Source organism: Ranitomeya imitator, chromosome 4, assembly GCF_032444005.1.
Source record: "Ranitomeya imitator isolate aRanImi1 chromosome 4, aRanImi1.pri, whole genome shotgun sequence".
Taxonomy (NCBI): domain Eukaryota; kingdom Metazoa; phylum Chordata; class Amphibia; order Anura; family Dendrobatidae; genus Ranitomeya; species Ranitomeya imitator.
In genome coordinates this window covers 30,821,140-30,846,641 of record NC_091285.1, presented here as the reverse complement: position 1 = coordinate 30,846,641, position 25,502 = coordinate 30,821,140, and the positions used below count along the sequence as shown (strand labels likewise).

The window sequence follows — 25,502 nt, the reverse complement described above, 5'->3', positions numbered from 1 at the left end:
ATTTTCCACCATAATATGCAAATAAATTGTTAAAAAAACAGACAATGTGATTTTCTGGATTTGTTTTTCTCAGTTTGTCTCCCATAGTTGAGGTCTACCTATGATGTAAATTACAGACGCCTCTCATCTTTTTAAGTGGTGGAACTTGCACTATTGCTGACTGACTAAATACTTTTTTGCCCCACTGTATATATATATATATATATATATATATATATATATGTGTGTGTGTGTATATATATATATATATATATATATATATATATATATATATATATATATATATATATATATATATATATATATATATGTGTATATACATATACACTGACGTTGCCTTCAAAAAGTATTCATACCCAGTGAACTTTTTTTACATTTTTTTCACAATACACCCACAAACTTAAAATTTAACATGTATTTTTTGGGGGATTATATGTGATATACCAACACAAAGTATTTATTTTTAGAACCCCATTGATTCCATGGTTCTGTACATGAGAAGAAGTTACATACAAGATAAGGATGGGGGTTGCCGGACCTTCTGTTGTGAGGTGGCACCTCTTTGTATTTGCCCCCCTGTAGTCTGATGCCCCTAAATAAAATCCTGAGTGACCAATTGGCCTCTGAAGTCACATAATTAGTAAGCTGAGTCCACCTGTGTGTAATGTATCCGCCGTATAACTACAGCTGTTCTGTGAAGGCCTCAGAGGTTTGTTTGAGAACATTAGGGATCAAACAGCATCATGAAAACCAAGGAACACACCAGAGAGGTCAGGGATAAAGTTGGGAAGAAGAGCAAAGTAGGGTAAGAATCTATGGCAAGACTTGAAAGCTGCTGTTCACAGATGCCTCAATCCAATATCGGTGAACTAGTTTGCAAAGAAGAATGGACAAAAATGTCAGCCTCTAAATGTGCAAAGCTGGTAGAGACGGACCCAAAACACTTGAAGCAGTAGTTGCAGCAAAAGGTGGTCCTACAAGCTACTGATTCAGGGCAGCGGAGTACAAATGGACGTCACATTTTTCAGATTTATGTGCATCATTTCCTTTACACTTCACAAATACTTGATAATTTGTGTTTTGTATATCTCATAAAATCTAAATTTCAGTCTCAGAATTACCCAACCCCTTCATGATAAATGTCTTTAGTTCTTAGTAAAGTAGAGCCCCTCTGGCTGTTGTGACCTGCTGCGAACATGATGCACAACCAGACATGAGCTTCTGGCAGCGTTCCTGAGGAATCTTAGCCCAGTTTTTAATGGCTTTTAGGTCACAAATATTCTTGGCTTTTTCAAATCCCACCAAAAGATTCTCACATCACTGCCCAATATATTCAAAATCTTAGAGTGGTTTACTGGACCATCCACCTCAAAGTAAATGCCGCAAATTGGTATAAGAGGTCAACTGCCCACCTGTTATTAAGAAAGTGATTGAAGACCTTCAAATGTGGTCTTCTTACCAGATTTCATGGCTATGGAGGGTCAATTCGGTGAAAATGACCCTTTTATCAGGATAACAGGATACTACAGTGCCTTGCGAAAGTATTCGGCTCCCTGAAACTTTTCAACCATTTCCCACATATCATGCTTCAAACATAAAGATACCAAATGTAAATTTTTGGTGAAGAATCAACAACAAGTGGAACACAATTGTGAAGTTGAACAAAATTTATGGGTTACGGTATTTTAAATTTTTGTGGAAGTTCAAAAACTGAAAAGTGGGGCGTGCAATATTATTTGGCCCCTTTAACTTAATACTTTGTTGCGCCACCTTTTGCTGCGATTACAGCTGCAAGTCGCTTGGGGTATGTCTCTATCAGTTTTGTACATCGAGAGACTGAAATTCTTGCCCATTCTTCCTTGGCAAACAGCTCGAGCTCGGTGAGGTTTGATGGAGATCGTTTGTGAACAGCAGTTTTTAGCTCTTACCACAGATTCTCGATTGGATTGAGGTCTGGACTTTGACTTGACTTGGATACGTTTATTTGTGGACCATTCCATTGTAGATTTTGCTTTATGTTTGGGATCATTGTCTTGTTGGAAGACAAATCTCCGTCCCAGTCTCAGGTCTTTTGCAGACTCCAACAGGTTTTCTTCAAGAATGGTCCTGTATTTGGCTCCATCCATCTTCCCATCAATTTTAACCATCTTCAGTGTCCCTGCTGAAGAAAAGCAGGCCCAAACCATGATGCTGCCACCACCATGTTTGACAGTGGGGATGGTGAGTTCAGGGTGATGAGCTGTGTTGCCTTTACGCATCTTGGTAGATTTGCAGTGGTAGGATACTCCTTCCATTTCAATATGATCGCTTGCACAGTGCTCCTTGGGATGTTTAAAGTTTTGGAAATCATTTTGTATCCAAATCCAGCTTTAAACTTCTCCACAACAGTATCACGGACCTGCCTGTTGTGTTATTTTGTCTTCATAATGCTCTCTGTGCTTCAAACAGAACCCTGAGACTATCACAGAGCAGGTGCATTTATACGGAGACTTGATTACACACAGGTGGATTATATTTATCACCATTAGGCATTTAGGATCATTCAGAGATCCACAATGAACTTCTGGAGTGAGTTTGCTGCTCTGAAAGTAAAGGGGCCGAATAATATTGCACGCCCCACTTTTCAGTTTTTGAATTTCCACAAAAATTTAAAATAACCAATAAATTTCGTTCAACTTCACAATTGTGTTCCACTTGTTGTTGATTCTTCACCCAAAATTTACATTTGGTATCTTTATGTTTGAAGCATGATATGCAAGTAGAGGAGCTGCGGAGACACCATCACGTGTTTCTCAACGCAGGCAGTGAATAGCCGGGCCTTTCACCGGGAAGGAACAACCAAGGGAAGGGCAGCATCCAATACTTGCATTTGCATATTTGGGGGCAGTGTTCTGGATCACTGCGTTGAGAAACACGTGATGGTGTCTCCGCGGTGTTGGATGTTTTGGTCTCCACGAGGTCAATCATCCGTGCCTTTATAGACTTTCTACTAGGCACTGCTCCTGATAGCCAGTTTCCTACTCCACACTGATGAGGGGCAAAAACCCCGAAACAGCTGTCTGTGGATGGATACCATGCTTGGCATAGGTGGTTTTCCTTTATTGGATGTTTTCCTTTATTGGATGCTGCCCTTCCCTTGGTTGTTCCTTCCCGGTGAAAGGCCTGGCTATTCACTGCCTGCGTTGAGAAACACGTGATGGTGTCTCCGCAGCTCCTCTACTTGCATTTGCATATTTGGGGGCAGTGTTCTGGATCACTGCTTTGAGAAACACGTGATGGTGTCTCCGCTGTGTTGGATGTTTTGGTCTCCACGAGGTCAATCATCCGTGCCTTTATAGACTTTCTACTAGGCACTGCTCCTGATAGCCAGTTTCCTACTCCACACTGATGAGGGGCAAAAACCCCGAAACAGCTGTCTGTGGATGGATACCATGCTTGGCATAGGTGGTTTTCCTTTATTGGATGTTTTCCTTTATTGGATGCTGCCCTTCCCTTGGTTGTTCCTTCCCGGTGAAAGGTCTGGCTATTCACTGCCTGCGTTGAGAAACACGTGATGGTGTCTCCGCAGCTCCTCTACTTGCATTTGCATATTTGGGGGCAGTGTTCTGGAATCACTGCGTTGAGAAACACGTGATGGTGTCTCCGCGGTGTTGGATGTTTTGGTCTCCACGAGGTCAATCATCCGTGCCTTTATGAAGCATGATATGTTCTGATATCAATACAGCTAAAGGCACAAAAATAAAGTTTAGAAAATGAGGGGTTTGGAAGCCACTTAAACGCTAAGTTTCATAACTTTCCATGCTTGACAGAATTCTATACGATAAAAGTTTAGGTACTCTTTACACCTGTGTAGGTTAGGATTATTGGTCTGTGCTTGCTTTAAGTTTTTAACATTTACCCAAACAAATGTGGAGTTTGATTTTAATGATTTTTTTTCTTCAGGGACGATTGGTTACAACCAGAGGAACAGGATCGATACGTTGATGTACTTGCTGGCATATCCACAGAGGCCGATGGTGAAGACGAAGACTATTGAACTTATAGATTTTGAAAAACTTCCAGCCGGACAGAACGCCACCGTGGCCGTGATGAGTTACAGTGGTTATGACATTGAAGATGCCCTTGTGTTAAATAAAGCCTCATTGGATAGAGGTAAGTGAGGTTCAGGCACGTACCCATACCTGTGTGTACGCTGAGGGCTAACCTGTCCGGAATTAAAAGGTTAGGTTGTTAAATATTTTAAAAGGCTTTTCCCTTTTAAAATGTGTCCTGCTTTTCCCCGCCTGTCTTCTGTTTTACTGGCTTCACAGCTACAGCCAATGACTTGGCTATAGTGATGTATGGCACTAGTAGAGAACCAGGGACGTGGCACTGGATTAAATGGATAGGTGTACATTTTTCACTTATTTCTTCAGTATTATTGGCTGTGGGAAAATTTTTGAATAACAAAACCCATGTGCCATAGATGAAAATTAAAATCTATAAAGACATCTCCAGAGAGGGGACATATCACACTCACATTGAACATGTGGGATTAAATATAACTAGGGAGGTGAGAGAGAGCTGACACTTAAGCCTCCATTGAAGTAGAGACCTCATGCAGTGACCAGGTAATTATAGCGGAGATATGCTCTGGGAACCAGCCACAAAGACTGCGATTCCATTAGACAGAGGCAGAGAAGTACACTTCTGAGGCAAGAGGTTCCTCTGTTCAAAGGTCTTGTTTGAGACAGTTTGGAGCTAGTGCTCAGTGATGAATAGAGAAGGGATGACTATGATGCATTCTCTTTCATTATCGTAGAGCCATTCTATCTCCTTCAACTTAATTATCCTATGGATAATGCTATCCATGCCATGTTTCATCTCTATAGAAAGGTAAAATCACAGTAGGAAACATGAGTACAATATCTACCGCCTTGGACGTCCAGGGGCGAAGATATCATGAAAGTTATGGAGCTCATAAAATTCTAAAAGACCTTGCACATCCCACAACTATCCCACAGTGCGCTCACTAGGGGGAGGTATGTGGGCGTAACTTTGATCTAATAAAAATTGGAGTTTGGGTTTCTGTCATTCTTTATTTCTGGAAGACATAGTTTGCAGTGAGTGTGTCCATTTTCCTAATGGAAGAGCTTCCCTCCATAAAGATTCCTGCAACATCTGGTTTAGTACTTTTCTTTAGTTTTTCTATTTTATTTTATGTAATTGTATATACCATATTCTTTTTTTCCCATTTTATGTTCTCTTTGTATATTTTTCACAAGGATCTCGGAAGGAGATATAAAAAGGGAGACAAGGGGCGCAGAGTCTAAGTGTAGATGTATATTCACAGCAAGAAATATATATTGTTGCACTCACCCTTTGGATGTCTTGTATGTACATTCAATTGATCCGTATGATGGATCCACGCCTTATAGTATTCCGGTATGCAGCACTGTTGCAGGAACTATGCCAGCCTTGATCCAAGGATTGCATGTGAATACAATGGTTAGAGGAAAAAAAAAAAAATTTCCTTTCTAGGCGCTTCCGGAAGACAAGGATAATTTGAAGGTTGAGATCATTTGCTCAGTACCAAATTTATTAGGACACTTTAATAAGAACAAAACAACGCGTTTCAGCCCACAACGGCCTTCATCAGGTATTATATGTGCTTTAGGGTTAGGCCAAGCAGTGGAAGCAGCCACAACTTCGTATATCACTCGTTAGTCAATTGCTTAATTGTCCTGACGATTGAAGGCTGCGGAGTTGCGTACCCTGACAAACTAGTGGCAGCGGTGTCAACTGTATGGTCTCCCTGATGTTATCCCTGACACCCTTGAATTATTGCATAGTTTGGCAGCTTTCACATACTATTTCTACATTGACAGTCTGCAGTCAACTACTTGGCGCCCCCTAGTGGTGATGGCAGGTAGCCAGAATTGTATGTTTTAAATTCTGTCAATCCAAGAGATTGAGCGGTGTATCAGCAAAACATTGATATACAGACTTCTTTGTATTGCTGTAGCGATATTGCGGTATGAGATTTTAATATTGCACCATGAGGTTTTGTAAAGTTGCATCCACACGTTTTTCATTACGGATAGGGTTTCTGTTTATTACAGGAGCATCAGCAGTTTTTGTAGCTACCAATAATGTATATAAAATTGGCAGGATGAGACTGAGCAAAAGTTTCAAAAAAAACGGACTGCTATTTAACAGATCTGTTTTCCATAGACTTTAATGTTAAAATTAAAAAATTATATGGATCTAGTTTCAACTGTTTTTTTTGGTTGGACAGAAAAGTTGCTTCTGCACAATTTATTTTATCCTGATTGCTGCTAAATCTGTTTGTAACGGTGATTATTGGATATGTGGAATCAGCCTTAGGGCTTATTCAGATATCCGTGCTATTCGGTCTGATCTTGGACCGCAGCGTCCAGACTGGCCGACGTTCTCCTGATCAGAGTGTGATCACCTCGTAGAAAGGTCCTGCTTTGTTCGAGAGACCCGCAACCTCATAGAAAGGTCCTGCTTCGGTCGAGAGACACGCAACATTGTAGAAAGGTCCTGTTCCTGTCAGGAGACCCGCAACCTCGTAGAAAGGTCCTGCTTTGGTCGAGAGACGCGCAACATTGTAGAAAGGTCCTGCTCCGTTCAGGAGACCTGCAACCTTATAGAAAGGTCCTGCTTTTTGGTTGGGTGACCCACAACCTCGTAGAAAGGTCCTGCTCTGGTCAGGGGACCTGCAACCTCGTAGAAAGGTCCTGCTTTTTGGTCAGGTTACCCACAACCTCGTAGAAAAGTGCTGCTAAGGTCAGGAGACCTGCAACCTCGTAGAAAGGTCCTGCTGTGGTCGAGAGACCCGCAACCTCGCAGAAAGGTCCTACTTCGGTTGGGTGACCCGCAACTTTGTAGAAAGGTCCAGCTTTGGTCGGGTGATCCGCTACCTCGTAGAAAGGACCTGCTTTAATTGAGAGACCCGCAGCCTCGTAGAAAGGTCCTGCTTCGGTGGAGAGACACGCAACCTTGTACAAAGGACCTACTTTGGCCGAGGGACATGCAGCCCGTCCTTGATCAGAACCTTGTGCACGGACACCTGAATAAGTCCTTACTGGTCAGCTTTTGTTGTTGCAGACATGTGCTCCCCTCTCTTCTTTTTTTGGGTTCCTAATTCCATCCCCCCCCCCCCCCCCCCCCCGCTCTTCCTACTCTTCTGCGCATGTATGATGAGTAGTTGTGTGATCGCCGCTGCCGGCATCTATTCATTTCTATCTTCTGTTTGCAAACCGAATTCCGTCCTTTTCTTTCTTTATTTTCTATCAGGCTAATTGGACTGAGATTGGGGGGGTTGATGGTCATTAGCGAGAAATAATTGAGTCTCTCTTGTCAGTAGGACTTGGATTACCTTTCCTTCCATGCACGCCACACACGCCAGTCTTTTCATCCCTTTAATAGACATGATGGCCAGCAGCGGTTGCTAGGCTCCTATGAAATGATTCCCAGACATTTATATCTGACATTAATGTCTGCTTTTGCTTCTTTTGCGCCCATGTCAGTACAAGTGGAACTAAATAGGAATTGAATCCCCCCCCCCCTTTTTTCTGTAAAATCGAAACTATAAGAAAAAAAAACAAACACCTTTGTGCCGCTTTCACGGTCGTTATATAGTAGTGTGCTCCCTAAGCTGCGTTCTGCAGAAGTGGCCGACAGTCAGTAGTATTAAGCCTGGATTGCAAACCCGGGGTGCCCTGATGCCCATTACTGAGCACACCATTAAGAAGCGGAGTGCTGGGACGGGGGAAAAAAAAAAAGTCCTTTTATTCTGGTTTTGGGACCCAGAGCTTTGCCTTATGGAACAATGGCACAGAGGCGTCCGTCCAGTGAGTGATGTTAATTGGAGGTGCCATTCTTTTGTCGGGGGCTGTTGAAGCTTGGTGTTGTGTGCGTGTCATCTCTGATGGTCTCTAACCGGCACATGCAAAATATTAACGGGAATTTAATTCAAGACCCTCCAATGGTGACCGCTGCAGGAGTTACATGCGACACCACTGCCAATAAATGGATCTACTAGTTATGTTACGCGTTAGTCACCCTCCCCGGGTCCATAACTAAGTCTCTGCTGCTTTTCCCGATGTCTGTTATTGGCGTCTCCTTGGCCAAGGAGATAAACAACTGGACTGTTGCTCAGTGGTCCAATGTGGTGTTTTCAGATGAAAGTCAGTTTTGCATTTAATTTGGAAATCAAGGTCCCAGAGTCTGGAGGAAGAGTGGAGAGGCCACAATCCAAGCTGCTGGAGGTCTAGTGTGAAGTCTCCACAATCGGTGATGGTTTGGGGAGCCATGTCATCTGCTGGTGTAGGTCCACTGTGTTTTATCAAGACCAAGCCGTCTACCAGGACATTTTAGAGCAATTCATGCTCCCCTCTGCCGACAAGCTTTTTGGAGATGGAAATTTCATTCTCCAGCAGGACTTGGCCCCTGTCCACACTGCCAAAAGTAAAAAAGCAAACCTGTCTGACCTTAACCCCATAGAGAATCTATAGGATATTATCAAGAGGAAGATGAGAGACACCAGACCCAACAATGCAGACGAGCTGAAGGCTGCTATCAAAGCAACCTGGGCTTCCATAACCCCTCAGTAGTGCCACAGGCTGATCACCTCCATGCCACGCCGCATTGATGCAAAAGGAGCCCCGACCAAGTATTGAGTCCATTTACTGAACATACATTTCAGTAGGCCAAGATTTTGGATTTTAAAATAATTTTTTTCGAGCTGATGTTATAAAGTATTCTAATTTACTGAGATAATGACTTTTGGTTTTTCATTGGCTGTAAGCCATAATCATCAACATTATCAGAAATAAACACATGAAATAGATCACTGTTTGTAATGACTCTATATAATGAGTTTCACGTTTCGTATTGAAGAACTGAAATAAATTAACCTTTTGATGATATTCTAATTTTGTGAGAACCATTAGTGTAAATATGAGACTCTCACAACCTGCTCTGTACAGGTGACTTTTCAGCAGTCTCGTCACTACAGACAGGATTACAATGAAGGTAGCCCCTCTCTATACAGTAGAGATAAAACAGAATCAGTCATTCAGTCGGTGTCGTCACAGCTCACCTCCTCCTCCCACACAATGATTGATCACCTCTATATACAGTACTTCACACATTAGCCACAATAGGTGATGTCACGGCTCACCTCCTCTGGTACGATGACATTTGCCCACGTTCACTAGATGCTTCAATACAAAAGATAGTTCCAGAATCGATCTATTGCCTCTAGTACTTGCTCTCAATATGGAGTATTGGCTGGAGTGAAAATTGCAAGATTTTATTTTTTTAATATACAGTAGCTCATGATATTAAAAGTAAAGAAAAAAAAACTGTTAAATTTAACATTTTTTTGTAAATAATAGGTCATTTTGTGATAACACTTTTCCATTAATTATGGCCTTGTTGAGGGGAGCAGGGTTTCAAGTGAGGTTAACCTAACCCTGCTTTACTCTTCTTCACAACTTTATCCCTGACCTGTCCAGTGTGCTCCTTGGTTTTCATGATGCTGCTTGATTCCTAATGTTTAGCCAAGTGGGCTAGTGCGTGCTGGTGTATTCGGGGGCGTTCGGTTGCACAGCCTCCACACATACCTTAATTTTGTTAACTCTTGGGTTTAACCTGTTGCTGCTTTCTTTTCAGGCTTTGGACGTTGTCTCGTTTACAAAAATGCCAAGTGCACGCTGAAACGCTACAGCAACCAGACGTTCGACAAAGTGATGGGACCCATGCTAGACGCCACCACACGCAAGCCAATCTGGAGACATGAAATCTTAGACGCTGATGGCATCTGTTCACCCGGTAAGTGCGGTACGGTTCGCCCGGGAATACGTGATATGCAGCACCTTGGTTCTGTCTGTTTTAATCTCTTCAAGGGATTTTCTTTTTTTACGATAATGAAGCCTAATCATCCTACAATGAAAAGTTCCAAACTTATCTAGTCTACATTGCATTTCCGTTCCCCGTTCAAAAATTAAAAAAGAAAAAAACAAACACATTTGGCATCATTTTGTCTGGGGAAAAAAAAGTCAAACATCCTGAAGAAGTACGACTAAAATTCATCAAAATGCCACAAGTACCCTAAAATGCCATCAATAAAACCTACAGTTCAGTGTACAAACAACAAGCCCTCACCCAGCTCCATGGGTGGAAAAATTAAAAATAAGTCACTAGGTCTCGAAAATGGTGACACAAACAACATTATTTTTAAAGAAGGTTCTAAATTGTATCCACAAAAAAAAAATTTAAGTTTGGTAATCGTACTACTGACCTTATTTCCAGGTCATTTTTACCACAGCTTCGTTAAAAGAAAATATCCCCCAAAAAACCATGACAGAATTCCGTCTTTTTTGTCACCATTTTGCCACACTTGCATTTTTTTTACGTAAATTCTACGGTAAAATAAGAGTTGTCGTTAAAAAGCTCAACTCGTCTCCCAAAGAAAACTATCAAGCTCTCTTACGGTTATATTGAGGGGAAAAAAGTCATGAAGAACTGGAGAAAAATAAATAAAAAATGTCTGGTTCCTTAAAGGGTGAAGAGAGATCAGCCCTTTCCTTATTTTGGCAGATTTATGGTTCAAGATGGCATAAAAGACATTTCCCTAAACTGAACTGCGAAGTTGCAGAATGTTTCTTTCTGCATTGATCATTCTTTGATTACTCTCATTATTACTTATGTACTGGGTCGTAATGATCATGGTTGCAGAGTTCGCGACCGGACCCGTACAGAGGGGCCCAACAACGCCAGTGCAAACTTCAACTGGATGTGCATCCACGGACGCACGTTCAGTTGAATTGTATTGCGGCACAGAGACTCACTGGGTCTGTGAGCTGCAGTACACGCTAACGTCCAATCTGAGGCCAGCAGCTGACGTTGGTATGTGACATCATGTGCTCCCATTGTGTGTCTGATGAAGTCTGCCGGCTTCAGAACAGGATGCCGAAAAGTGTGGGAGCAGAGGGAAGGTGAGTAAAATGATTTTTTTTTTTAAGCATTAAAGAACAGTGGAAGAACGGGGAACATATACCAGGACGGGGGATATATATAGTACAGACCAAAAAAAAAAATCATGCACACAGTAATGTCATCTTATAGGCCAATTGGGATTTTTTTGTGCCGATATACAGTACAGACCAAAAGTTTGTACACACCTTCTCATTTAAAGATTTTTCTGTATTTTCAGGACTATGAAAATTGTACATTCACACTGAAGGCATCAAAACTATGAATTAACACATGTGGAATTACATACTTAACAAAAAAGTGTGAAACACCTGAAAATATGTCTTATATTCTAGGTTCTTCAAAGTAGCCACCTTTTGCTTTGATGACTGCTTTGCACTCTCTTGGCATTCTCTTGATGAGCTTCAAGAGGTAGTCACCGGAAATGGTCTTCCAACAATCTTGAAGGAGTTCCCAGAGATGCTTAGCACTTGTTGGCCCTTTTGCCTTCACTCTGAGGTCCAGCTCACCCCAAACCATCTCGATTGGGTTCAGGTCTGGTGACTGTGGAGGCCAGGTCATCTGGCGTAGCACCCCATCACTCTCCTTCTTGGTCAAATAGCCCTTACACATCCTGGAGGTGTGTTTGGGGTCATTGTCCTGTTGAAAAATAAATGATGGTCCAATTAAACGCAAACCGGATGGAATAGCATGCCACTGCAAGATGCTGTGGTGGCCATGCTGGTTCAGTATGCCTTCAATTTTGAATAAATCCCCAACAGTGTCACCAGCACAGCCCCCCCACACCATCACACCTCCTCCTCCATGCTTCACGGTGGGAACCAGGCATGTAGAGTCCATCCGTTCACCTTTTCTGCGTTGCACAAAGACACGGTGGTTGGAACCAAAGATCTCAAATTTGGACTCATCAGACCAAAGCACAGATTTCCACTGGTCTAATGTCCAATCCTTGTGTTCTTTAGCCCAAACACGTCTCTTCTGCTTGTTGCCTGTCATTAGCAGTGGTTTCCTAGCAGCTATTTTTCCATGAAGGCCTGCTGCACAAAGTCTCCTCTTAACAGTTGTTGTAGAGATGTGTCTGCTGCTAGAACTCTGTGTGGCATTGACCTGGTCTCTAATCTGAGCTGCTGTTAACCTGCGATTTTTGAGGCCGGTGACTTGGATGAACTTATCCTCAGAAGCAGAGGTGACTCTTGGTCTTCCTTTCCTGGGGCGGTCCTCATGTGAGCCAGTTTCTTTGTAGCGCTTGATGGTTTTTCCCACTGCACTTGGGGACACTTTCAAAGTTTTCCCAATTTTTCGGACTGACTGGCCTTCATTTCTTAAAGGGACTCTGTCACCTGAATTTGGCGGGACTGGTTTTGGGTCATATGGGCGGAGTTTTCGGGTGTTTGATTCACCCTTTCCTTACCCGCTGGCTGCATGCTGGCTGCAATATTGGATTGAAGTTCATTCTCTGTCCCCCGTAGTACACGCCTACGCAAAGCAATCTTGCCTTGTGCAGGCGTGTACTACAGAGGACAGAGAATGAACTTCAATCCAATATTGCAGCCAGCATGCAGCCAGCGAGTAAGGAAAGGGTGAATCAAACACCTGAAAACTCCGCCCATATGACCCAAAACCAGTCCCGCCAAATTCAGGTGACAGGTTCCCTTTAAAGTAATGATGGCCACTCGTTTTTCTTTACTTCGCTGCTTTTTTCTTGCCATAATACAAATTCTAACAGTATATTCAGTAGGACTATCAGCTGTGTATCCACCAGACTTCTGCACAACACAACTGATGGTCCCAACCCCATTTATAAGGCAAGAAATCCCACTAATTAAACCTGACAGGGCTGACCTGTGAAGTGAAAACCATTCCCGGTGACTACCTCTTGAAGCTCATCAAGAGAATGCCAAGAGTGTGCAAAGCATGCATCAAAGCAAAAGGTGGCTACTTTAAAGTACCAGAATATAAGACATAATTTCAGTTGTTTCACACTTTTTTGTTAAGTATATAATTCCACATGTGTTAATTCATAGTTTTGATGCCTTCAGTGTGAATGTACAATTTTCATAGTCATGAAAATACAGAAAAATCTTAAAATGAGAATGTGTGTCCAAACTTCTGGTCTGTACTGTGTGTGTGTATGTGTATATATATATATATATATATATATATATATATATGTATATATATATATGTATATATATATATGTATATATATGTATATATGTATATATATATATATGTATATATATGTATATATATATATATATATATATATATATATATATATATATATTTATACAATATACATACAATACTAGATGGTGGCTCGATTCTAACGCATCGGGTATTCTAGAATATGCATGTCCACGTAGTATATTGCACAGCCCACGTAGTGTAATGCCCAGCCATGTAGTATATTGCCCAGTCATGTAGGTATAGAACACAGCCCACGCAGTATTTAGCAGTGTGGGCACCATATCCCAGTTAAAAAAAAGTAATTAAAACAAAAAATAGTTGTATACTCACCCCTGGGATCCAGCGAAGCTGTGTGATGCGGCCGCCATCTTCCGTTCCCAAGATGCATTGCGAACTTACCCAGATGACTTAGCGGTCTCGCAAGACTGCTAAGTCTTCTGGGTAAGTTTGCAATGCATCTCTGGGAACGGAAGATGGCGGCCAGCGTGAGCGGCTCAGCGGACAACGGAGGGTGAGTATAGCAGGTTTATTGTTTTTTTTATTATTTTTAACATTACATCTTTTTACTATTGATGCTGCCTATGCAGCATCAATAGTAAAAAACTTGGTCACACAGGGTTAATAGCAGCGGATACGGAGTGCGTTACCCGCGGCATAATGTGGTCCGTTACCACTGGCATTAACCCTGTGTGAGCGGTTACTGGAGGGGAGTATGGAGCGGAGCGCCGGGGCCACTGACTGTGGGGAGTATGGAGCGGAGCGCCGGGGCCACTGACTGTGGGGAGTATGGAGCGGAGCGCCGGGGCCACTGACTGTGGGGAGTATGGAGCGGGCGGCGGGCACTGTGACTGTAAGGGAGGGACTAATCGGACTGTGCCCGTCGCTGATTGGTCGCGGCAGCCATGACAGGCAGCTGCCGAGACCAATCGGCAACGTGGGATTTCCGTTACGGAAGTTGAGGACAGAAAGACGGAAGTACCCCTTAGACAATTTTATATATATATATATATATATATATATATATATATATATATATATATATATACACACACACACACACACACACACACACACACACACACACACACACACACACACACATATATATATATATACATATATATATATACTAGATGGCAGCCCGATTCTAAAGAATCGGGAGTCTAGAATCCATATATACTTTATTTATTCAAATGTAAGAATAATACAATTAATAAATAATAGTAAGAAAGAACAAAAATAATAGGCAGTATATGGAGAAAACACCAAACAAAAGTTCAAAATTGGTGTGAAAATGTCACTGAACCACTTCACAACTAAATATATATAGTTTTGGTAAATGGTATTATCATTTTTTTGACGAAATTCGGCAGGAGCTTGAAGAGCAACGTCACTGGGCCACCTCCACGCAGTAGAAACTTGCTGTGAGGTAAAAATTCAAAAATCACACCAAAATGGCGGGCGGAGTGTGTCACAGTACGGCACGTTTCTGATTGGTCGCTCGCAGCAGGCGGCAACCAATCAGACACTGGACACTGTTGACGTCACTTATCTCCGGACATTAGCTCCGGACATTAGCTCCAGACATTAGCTCCGGACATTAGCTCCGGACATTAGCTCCGCACATTAGCTCCGGACATTAGCTCCGGACATTAGCTCCAGACATTAGCTCCGGACATTAGCTCCGGACATTAGCTCCGCACATTAGCTCCGGACATTAGCTCCGGACATTAGCTCCGGACATTAGCTCCGCACATTAGCTCCGCACATTAGCTCCGCACATTAGCTCCGGACATTAGCTCCGGACATTAGCTCCGGACATTAGCTCCGCACATTAGCTCCGGACATTAGCTCCGGACATTAGCTCCGGACATTAGCTCCGGACATTAGCTCCGGACATTAGCTCCGGACAGGAAGTTGGCACAAATTGCAGGAAGTAGTATTCTAGGCAATTATATATTAGATATACACATACATATATACACCTCCAATTTTTGAAACTCTATGTAAGGTTTCGTCTTTGCCTGGGGGGCTTTGCACCCAGCTTGAGATATTTTATTTATTTTTATTTTTTTTTTTAGTCCCGCTCTTATTCTTTTGGTTATATAACCTCCAAATACCATCAAATGGATAGACAGGTCCTGAAGGGCCAGTGCAATGGGAAGAATACAATCCACGCCATCAATACATATGCCCTGCCAGTTGTCAGATGCCCTGCTGGCATGGTGTGCTGGCCAAAAGAAGAGATGGAATCTGCCGATGTGAAGACACGAAAGTTCCTCACAATGCATGGAGGTCTCCACCCTAAGTCTAACACCCAAAGATTGTATGCCAACAGAAAGGAGGGTGGGCGAGGCTGGATAAGCATCCAAGCCACCATCACGGATGAAGCAAGGAGTATCCAGGAACACATCAGAAAAATGGCACCAAAAGATGAGATGCTGAGAGAAAGCCTAAGGCAGCAACAACAATAGATCTGGAAGGAAGAACAGGAACATGAAGCGCCATGGCAAGACAAGCCTCAGCATGGGATGTGCCATCAACAGATAGGAGACCTTGCAGCAGTGACCCCTATGTTGGAAGAACGTCTACAACAGATCCCAGGAGCAACATCTGAGCTCTCTGTCCAGAAAAGCGCAATGCTGGGAACAACTAAGATCCTGCGCAGAACCCTCTGGTAGAGGACCCAAGAATGAGAAAGGACAACAAAGACCACCCCCATTGGGGGCTGAGAAGATAAAGATCCGGTACTCTAAAAATATGCCCATTTTAGCTAAAGAGATAAAATACATAATTTTACCCTGAGAAGCAAATAGCTGTGTTCACTACGGACACCTAAGACGCCTCCGCGTAGATCATCCAAGTCTTTGCTCTATCCTCTCAATTGCGACTTCTGAGAATTATTTATTTATTTTGATTGACTGTATTCCCCCCATTTGTAAAATTAAGTAAAAATTTTCATTTGAACAAAAATTGCACAGTGTGATTGTATTTATAGTCGGTGGCGGAAGTATTATTATTTCGGAGATTACTCCATAGTATGTAGCATTCTGCTTCTTTTTATTATAACTGCTGCGTCTCGATTGATTTACGGTAATTTTTTTTTTTTTTCCTCCTGAAATTTTGTCACTAGGGGAAAAAGTGGAAAACAAACAAGTGCTCGTCAACAAGTCCATGCCGACCGTCACCCAAACCTCTCTAGAGGGCAGTAGTGTGCCTCAGCAGCCGCAGTTTAAAGACGTGCCTGTAACGTAAGTGAATATGGGGCTGAGCTGACGTTACAGCATTATTACGTTTTATATTGTATGACTTTGTCTTAGTATGTCCATTGGTTGATTATTCCCGTAATAACCTGCCTGTTAGTCTACAATGGGCCCACTTGTAAAATAAAATGAATACTCACCTCCCCCCATGTTCCTCGCTGGTCTCCTCTGTATTTATCCATTTCTTCGAATACCACGAGACCACTGCAGCCAATCAGTGGCAGTGGTGATCCAAGAGAGACCTCGGAGGCTGTTTCTTTGATCTCAGCCGGAAATCACTGCCGCAGCCTTTTAGTGTCTGCTGATCGGCTGCAGCGTTCACTTGTCATCCCCTAGCAGACTAACCAGACTGGCAGGAGAACTGGCAGTGGTCCCGCGTAGAGATGAGAGATTTTTTTCCAGCCCCAAAGTTCGGGTCACCATTCATTTCTATAGGGTTCAAGTTCTGGTACACGAAACCGAACTTTGGATTAAAGTTGAGTTGAACACGATGAACCCGAACTTCGACTAGTCCGCTCATCTCTAGTCCTGAGGAACTGGAAAAAAGTAAAACACTGCACTCATCCAGTTCAATTTTGCTAAAGTGAAAAAAGTTTATTGCAGACGTGAAGGCAGAAAACAGTGAGGCAACAAGTTTGACGTTTCGGCCACTCAGTGGCCTTGTTCACAAATGGTGCTGTAACAAAGAGATAAACAGCAGTGTATGAACATAACATATACATAGTAATAAAAATATATATACAAAACTATTTACACAGAAGATATAGGTACTGGAACCCATGTCATAACCTGTAGAAGGAGGAAAACGGTTCTAGTGATCCTGCAACCAATAGTAAACCCGGAGGATAAGAAGAAAGGAGGTAGGGTTTAAAGAGGATAAGATCTCTACAAGCGGGAGGATCTGGTAAGAGATTTATAAACATACCCTTTAGGAACTGTTTGTGACACGTCAAGTAAGAACAAGGATAAAGTAATATGTAACCAAGTAAGGGTAGTCCGGCTGTGGCCTATATGGAATGAACACAAGAGGCTGTCGACAAAGAAGTAGATGGTGCAATCAAACAACAATCAGTAAAATAAAAATGTATAGAGCCATATGAGGTTGGAATAATGTATATATGTATATATATAGGAGAGAGTAATTACCCAAATGGCAGATAAAGCTTGTCTTATTATTCAATAGTCGGAAGCTGTAGTGCAGTCCAGCGATAAATTTGAGACATCTGTCAAAAGGTCAGGTTGGCTGTAATATATATAGTATAGGAGTGTATACTCTATATAAGTTCAAGGATAGACCAGTAAAACAAGTAAATCAGCCAAGTTGCTACCTGGATTGTTAAGTTGGCTCATATGTGGCCCTGCAGACTCGAGGGTTCCAGCAAAGAGAATAGGGTGAGGCAGGGAATATTAGAATCCCTTCATGCCGTGTCAGTCATCTTAGTAGGGACCTACGTGCCTATAGAGGGTATGAGCAGGGATACAAAGCGTCATGTAAAGTCTAGAGTCCGACCCAGGGTACTTCTCTTAAAAGTCCAGATGTAGTCTCACAGTCATTGGTGGTGCAATGGAGGCGCGGTCCGGGGTTGCAATGTCCGCAGTTGGAGGTACCGTGGGAAGCGCCGACACAGGCAGTGTCTAGGCGGTGAGAGCGGCGGTAACTGGACTCCAAGGCGTGGAGTTTTAAGCTGGCCACAGCCGGTCACGTGACCGGAAAGGGAAGAGCCCGCCCGCACCTGCGCACTAGCCTAAACGAGGACTATGTTACAGGCGCCTGCGTGTGAGGCTTGTGTTGCCGGCGTCTGCGCGTTGATAGGGAGAACTGGCGCCTGCGCAGAGCGTTGTCCTAGAGGGCACAGCGCAGAGGGATGTGCGCTTGCGCATGAGAACTATAGGGGCCGAATATGCCGGGCGCAACAGCGCTGCGGAGGAGAGCCACTCTAAGTCCAAAATGTCTCTGGGGAGCCAGGGGCTAGATCAATCCATGGCAATAGAGATTAGCTAGGCACTGGTATAGGAGAACCAGGAAGAGAGGAGCGTAATAATCCTATTGGAGGACCTCGGCATGTAGTATACCTATATGAGCATGAGGTGGTAGTATGTATCCTGTGTAGTAGGTGACATACGACTGGAGGAAAAAAAACAAAGCCGGAGTACAATAGGGAAACTAGGAGTACAATATGTTAGTAGTTGCACTGTGGTGGAGAAAATAAATTGACATTCTATATAGATATAATATAACATGACGGTACTGTAGTAGGAGTCCAAACCAACAATGATTATTCATAAGGAACCAGAGTTGAATAGGTGGGAAAAAGCATGGGCAAAATAACAAATAAATAAACAAAGTATATAAAAAGTAAAAATAAAATATGAAAAATAAAAAATAAAAAAAGGGGGAGGGGGGGAAATTGTAAAAAAGTTAAGGGTAAATGAAGCTTAGGGGGCTCCTAAAGGGTGTGTCTCTTACCATCCCGTGGAGATACGATACGAAATCTACATGTGCAGACGGTTAGTTTGCCTAAGGGAAAGAAAATCTGGTTAAGATAGCCAATCCAACTCTCTATTGAGTCCTTTCGGATGAAGTGTGTCAAGCGTGTATATCCAGAAGGATTCCCTCTGTTTAAGTAACTGAATATGATTCCCTCCTCTCCTAGGGCGATGGACTTTTTCAATAACCTGGAAGCGTAATTGTGCTATTGTGTGGTGGGCTTCTTTAAAATGAAATGGTTGCCATTACCATTTCATTTTAAAGAAGCCCACCACACAATAGCACAATTACGCTTCCAGGTTATTGAAAAAGTCCATCGCCCTAGGAGAGGAGGGAATCATATTCAGTTACTTAAACAGAGGGAATCCTTCTGGATATACACGCTTGACACACTTCATCCGAAAGGACTCAATAGAGAGTTGGATTGGCTATCTTAACCAGATTTTCTTTCCCTTAGGCAAACTAACCGTCTGCACATGTAGATTTCGTATCGTATCTCCACGGGATGGTAAGAGACACACCCTTTAGGAGCCCCCTAAGCTTCATTTACCCTTAACTTTTTTACAATTTCCCCCCCTCCCCCTTTTTTTATTTTTTATTTTTCATATTTTATTTTTACTTTTTATATACTTTGTTTATTTATTTGTTATTTTGCCCATGCTTTTTCCCACCTATTCAACTCGGGTTCCTTATGAATAATCATTGTTGGTTTGGACTCCTACTACAGTACCGTCATGTTATATTATATCTATATAGAATGTCAATTTATTTTCTCCACCACAGTGCAACTACTAACATATTGTACTCCTAGTTTCCCTATTGTACTCCGGCTTTGTTTTTTTTCCTCCAGTCGTATGTCACCTACTACACAAGATACATACTACCACCTCATGCTCATATAGGTATACTACATGCCGAGGTCCTTCAATAGGATTATTACGCTCCTCTCTTCCTAGTTCTCCTATACCAGTGCCTAGCTAATCTCTATTGCCATGGATTGATCTAGCCCCTGGCTCCCCAGAGACATTTTGGACTTAGAGTGGCTCTCCTCCGCAGCGCTGTTGCGCCCGGCATATTCGGCCCCTATAGTTCTCATGCGCAAGCGCACATCCCTCTGCGCTGTGCCCTCTAGGACAACGCTCTGCGCAGGCGCCGGTTCTCCCTATCAACGCGCAGACGCCGGCAACACAAGCCTCACACGCAGGCGCCTGTAACATAGTCCTCGTTTAGGCTAGTGCGCAGGTGCGGGCGGGCTCTTCCCTTTCCGGTCACGTGACCGGCTGTGGCCAGCTTAAAACTCCACGCCTTGGAGTCCAGTTACCGCCGCTCTCACCGCCTAGACACTGCCTGTGTCGGCGCTTCCCACGGTACCTCCAACTGCGGACATTGCAACCCCGGACCGCGCCTCCATTGCACCACCAATGACTGTGAGACTACATCTGGACTTTTAAGATAAGTACCCTGGGTCGGACTCTAGACTTTACATGACGCTTTGTATCCCTGCTCATACCCTCTATAGGCACGTAGGTCCTTACTAAGATGACTGACACGGCATGAAGGGATTCTAATATTCCCTGCCTCACCCTATTCTCTTTGCTGGAACCCTCGAGTCTGCAGGGCCACATATGAGCCAACTTAACAATCCAGGTAGCAACTTGGCTGATTTACTTGTTTTACTGGTCTATCCTTGAACTTATATAGAGTATACACTCCTATACTATATATATTACAGCCAACCTGACCTTTTGACAGATGTCTCAAATTTATCGCTGGACTGCACTACAGCTTCCGACTATTGAATAATAAGACAAGCTTTATCTGCCATTTGGGTAATTACTCTCTCCTATATATATACATATATACATTATTCCAACCTCATATGGCTCTATACATTTTTATTTTACTGATTGTTGTTTGATTGCACCATCTACTTCTTTGTCGACAGCCTCTTGTGTTCATTCCATATAGGCCACAGCCGGACTACCCTTACTTGGCTACATATTACTTTATCCTTGTTCTTACTTGACGTGTCACAAACAGTTCCTAAAGGGTATGTTTATAAATCTCTTACCAGATCCTCCCGCTTGTAGAGATCTTATCCTCTTTAAACCCTACCTCCTTTCTTCTTATCCTCCGGGTTTACTATTGGTTGCAGGATCACTAGAACCGTTTTCCTCCTTCTACAGGTTATGACATGGGTTCCAGTACCTATATCTTCTGTGTAAATAGTTTTGTATATATATTTTTATTACTATGTATATGTTATGTTCATACACTGTTGTTTATCTCTTTGTTACAGCACCATTTGTGAACAAGGCCACTGAGTGGCCGAAACGTCAAACGTGTTGCCTCACTGTTTTCTGCCTTCACGTCTGCAATAAACTTTTTTCACTTTAGCAAAATTGAACTGGATGAGTGCAGTGTTTTACTTTTTTCCAGTTATTGAGGGTCTCTGGATCCCGTGCACTAGCACCATCAAGAAACTCTACCTATCTGTCGAGTGCTAGCTCTTTATCCTTTCAAGTATCTAGTCCTGAGGAACGTCTCGGCCTGAGATTGGACCGATTTGCAAGGACATCTGAATGAGTTTAAAGTTCTACTCATAGCTCTTAAAAGGGCCGAGTTATAGACTTATAAGTCAGTTTCGCACATCCGTGTATCACAGTCAGACTCCGTATCGCAACGTTCGGACTGAACTTGGATCTCCAACTCAACATAGGCATATATGAAGCTATTGGGGTCAGGAGATCCCTACATTGACTATGTCGGATGTATGAGGTTGGACTTGGGTTGTTAGGTGCAGCTAGAGAGTTCTTGCCACCTTTCTGGCAGAAATCTGATTTACATAACTTTATCCAAAGGTGCTTTGCATATCTGTAAGTCTCTCCAGAAGACCACAAGGAGAACCACTACTTCCCCCAAGCTATCCGAAATATAAGTCCCCCTGAACTTTTGTATATTTTTTTTCTTTGTAGCTACAAAGGCTCCACTGAGTCCTATATCGAAAAAGTCATGATTTCCTCCAATGCAGAAGAAGCGTTTCTTATTAAAATCCTACTGAGACAAACACGGAGGCCCGAAATTGGCGATAAATTCAGCAGCCGTCACGGACAAAAAGGTGCAGTACTTTATATTCAATTCTTAGTCCTGATCAGTCACTGTGGGGGTCTCGCTGGGTGAGGGCAACTACTGGGGGTGAAATAAGTATTGAACATGTTACCAATTTTCTAAGTAAACAAGAAATGAAAGTCTCTTGTCTGGCTACAAAAAGCGTTTACAAGTTGTGATACTTGAAAAAGGGGGTGCTACTAGGTACTAGCCGTACAAGGTGCCCAAACATTTGCATCTGTCCTTTTTCTAATTTTTAAAATGTAAAAAAAGACTATATTTTTTTAGCCCAAAATACAAAGGAATCTGCGTCATCTTTAACTTTAGGCCTCTTAGAGATAATTTCATCTTCAACTTGCTTAACTGTTCACTCTAACAGTAATTTTGACCATGGGTGCCCACATTTTCACATGCAACTGTATGGAGTAATGATGTTCTTTCCACTTCCGGATTATGGCCCCAACAGTGCTCACTGGAACTTTCAGTAGTTTCAAAAATCTTCTGTAACCAATGTCATTGTTTTTTTTTTTTCAATAATAAGGTTGCAAAGGTCCTGAGAAAGCTCACTGGTTTTACCCATCATGAGATGTTTCTTGTGTGGCACCTTGGTAAATAACTTTTTATGGACCACTACAAGTAGTTGAACCAGCTGATATTTTTCACAAAGTGGCATGTTAACCCCTTCAAGACCCAGCCTATTTTGACCTTAAAGACCTTGCCGTTTTTTGCAATTCTGACCAGTGTCCCTTTATGAGGTAATAACTCAGGAACGCTTCAACGGATCCTAGCGGTTCTGAGATTGTTTTTTCGTGACATATTGGGCTTCATGTTAGTGGTAAATTTAGGTCAATAAATTCTGCATTTATTTGTGATAAACACGGAAATTTGGCGAAAATTTTGAAAATTTCGCAATTTTCACATTTTGAATTTTTATTCTGTTAAACCAGAGAGATATGTGACACAAAATAGTTAATAAATAACATTTCCCACATGTTTACTTTACATCAGCACAATTTTGGAAACAAAATTTTTTTTTGTTAGGAAGTTATAAGGGTTAAAATTCGACCAGCGATTTGTCATTTTTACAACGAAATTTACAAAACCATTTTTTTTAGGGACCACCTCACATTTGAAGTCAGTTTGAGGGGTCTATATGGCTGAAAATACCCAAAAGTGACACCATTCTAAAAACTGCACCCCTCAAGGTACTCAAAACCACATTCAAGAAGTTTATTAACCCTTCAGGTGCTTCACAGCAGCAGAAGCAACATGGAAGGAAAAAATGAACATTTAACTTTTTAGTCACAAAAATTATCTTTTAGCAACAATTTTTTTATTTTCCCAATGGTAAAAGGAGAAACTGAACCACGAAAGTTGTTGTCCAATTTGTCCTGAGTACGCTGATACCTCATATGTGGGGGTAAACCACTGTTTTGGCGCACGGCAGGGCTTGGAAGGGAAGGAGCGCCATTTGACTTTTTGAATCAAAAATTGGCTCCACTCTTTAGCGGACACCATGTCACGTTTGGAGAGCCCCCGTGTGCCTAAAAATTGGAGCTCCCCCACAAGTGACCCCATTTTGGAAACTAGACGCCCCAAGGAACTTATCTAGATGCATAGTGAGCACTTTGAACCCCCAGGTGCTTCACAAATTGATCCGTAAAAATGAAAAAGTACTTTTTTTTCACAAAAAAATTCTTTTAGCCTCAATTTTTTCATTTTCACATGGGCAACAGGATAAAATGGATCCTAAAATGTGTTGGGCAATTTCTCCTGAGTACACCAATACCTCACATGTGGAGGTAAACCACTGTTTGGGCACATGGTAAGGCTCGGAAGGGAAGGAGCGCCATTTGACTTTTTGAATGAAAAATTATTTCCATCGTTAGCGGACACCATGTCGCGTTTGGAGAGCCCCTGTGTGCCTAAACATTGGAGCTCCCGCACAAGTGACCCCATTTTGGAAACTAGACCCCCCAAGGAACTTATCTAGATGGATATTGAGCACTTTAAACCCCCAGGTGCTTCACAGAAGTTTATAACGCAGAGCCATGAAAATAAAAAATTTTTCTTTCCTCAAAAATGATTTTTAGCCTGGAATTTCCTATTTTGCCAAGGATAATAGGAGAAATTGGACCCCAAATATTGTTGTCCAGTTTGTCCTGAGTACGCTGATACCCCATATGTGGGGGTAAACCACTGTTTGGGCGCACGGCAGGGCTCGGAAGGGATGGCACGCCATTTGGCTTTTTAAATGGAAAATTAGCTCCAATCATTAGCGGACACCATGTCACGTTTGGAGAGCCCCTGTGTGCCTAAACATTGGAGATCCCCCAGAAATGACACCATTTTAGAAACTAGACCCCCAAAGGAACTAATCTAGATGTGTGGTGAGGACTTTGAACCCCCAAGTGCTTCACAGAAGTTTATAACGCAGAGCCATGAAAATAAAAAAAAAAATTATTTTCTCAAAAATGATCTTTTAGCCTGCAATTTTTTATTTTCCCAAGGGTAACAGGAGAAATTTGACCCCAATATTTGTTGTCCAGTTTCTCCTGAGTACGGTGATACCCCATATGTGGGGGTAAACTACTGTTTGGGCACATGCCGGGGCTTGGAATTGAAGTAGTGACGTTTTGAAATGCAGACTTTGATGGAATGCTCTGCGGGCGTCAAGTTGCGTTTGCAGAGCCCCTGATGTGCCTAAACAGTAGAAACCCCCCACAAGTGACCCCATTTTGGAAACTAGACCCTGAAAGGAACTTATCTAGATGTGTGGTGAGCACTTTGAACCCCCAAGTGCTTCATAGAAGTTTATAATGCAGAGCCGTGAAAATAATAAATACGTTTTCTTTCCTCAAAAATAATTATTTAGCCCAGAATTTTTTATTTTCCCAAGGGTTACAGGAGAAATTTGACCCCTAAAGTTGTTGTCCAGTTTCTCCTGAGTACGCTGATACCCCATATGTGGGGGTAAACCACTGTTTGGGCACACGTCGGGGCTCAGAAGGGAAGTAGTGACTTTTGAAATGCAGACTTTGATGGAATGGTCTGCGGGTGTCACGTTGCGTTTGCAGAGCCCCTGGTGTGCCTAAACAGTAGAAACCCCCCACAAGTGACCCCATTTTAGAAACTAGACCCCCCAAGGAACTTATCTAGATATGTGGTGAGCACTTTGAACCCCCAAGTGCTTCACAGACGTTTACAACGCAGAGCCGTGAAAATAAAAAATCATTTTTCTTTCCTCAAAAATTATGTTTTAACAAGCATTTTTTTAGATTCACAAGGGTAACAGGAGAAATTGGACCCCAGTAATTGTTGCGCAGTTTGTCCTGAGTATGCTGGTACCCCATATGTGGGGGTAAACCACTGTTTGGGCACACGTCAGGGCTCGGAAGTGAGGGAGCACCATTTGACTTTTTGAATACGAGATTGGCTGGAATCAA

At 42.5% G+C, this 25,502-nt stretch overlaps 1 protein-coding gene across 1 annotated transcript in view; it reads left to right on the top strand.

The window, feature by feature from the left end:
- The window catches only part of POLR3B (RNA polymerase III subunit B), a 144,588-nt gene that overhangs the window by 84,866 nt on the left and 34,220 nt on the right, over positions 1-25,502 (top strand). Inside the window, exons 20-23 of the mRNA XM_069763464.1 lie at positions 3,943-4,152; positions 9,685-9,843; positions 16,331-16,448; positions 21,924-22,066. Of these exons, the coding sequence (XP_069619565.1) occupies positions 3,943-4,152; positions 9,685-9,843; positions 16,331-16,448; positions 21,924-22,066 (630 nt within the window). The remainder of the gene's footprint in view (positions 1-3,942; positions 4,153-9,684; positions 9,844-16,330; positions 16,449-21,923; positions 22,067-25,502) is intronic.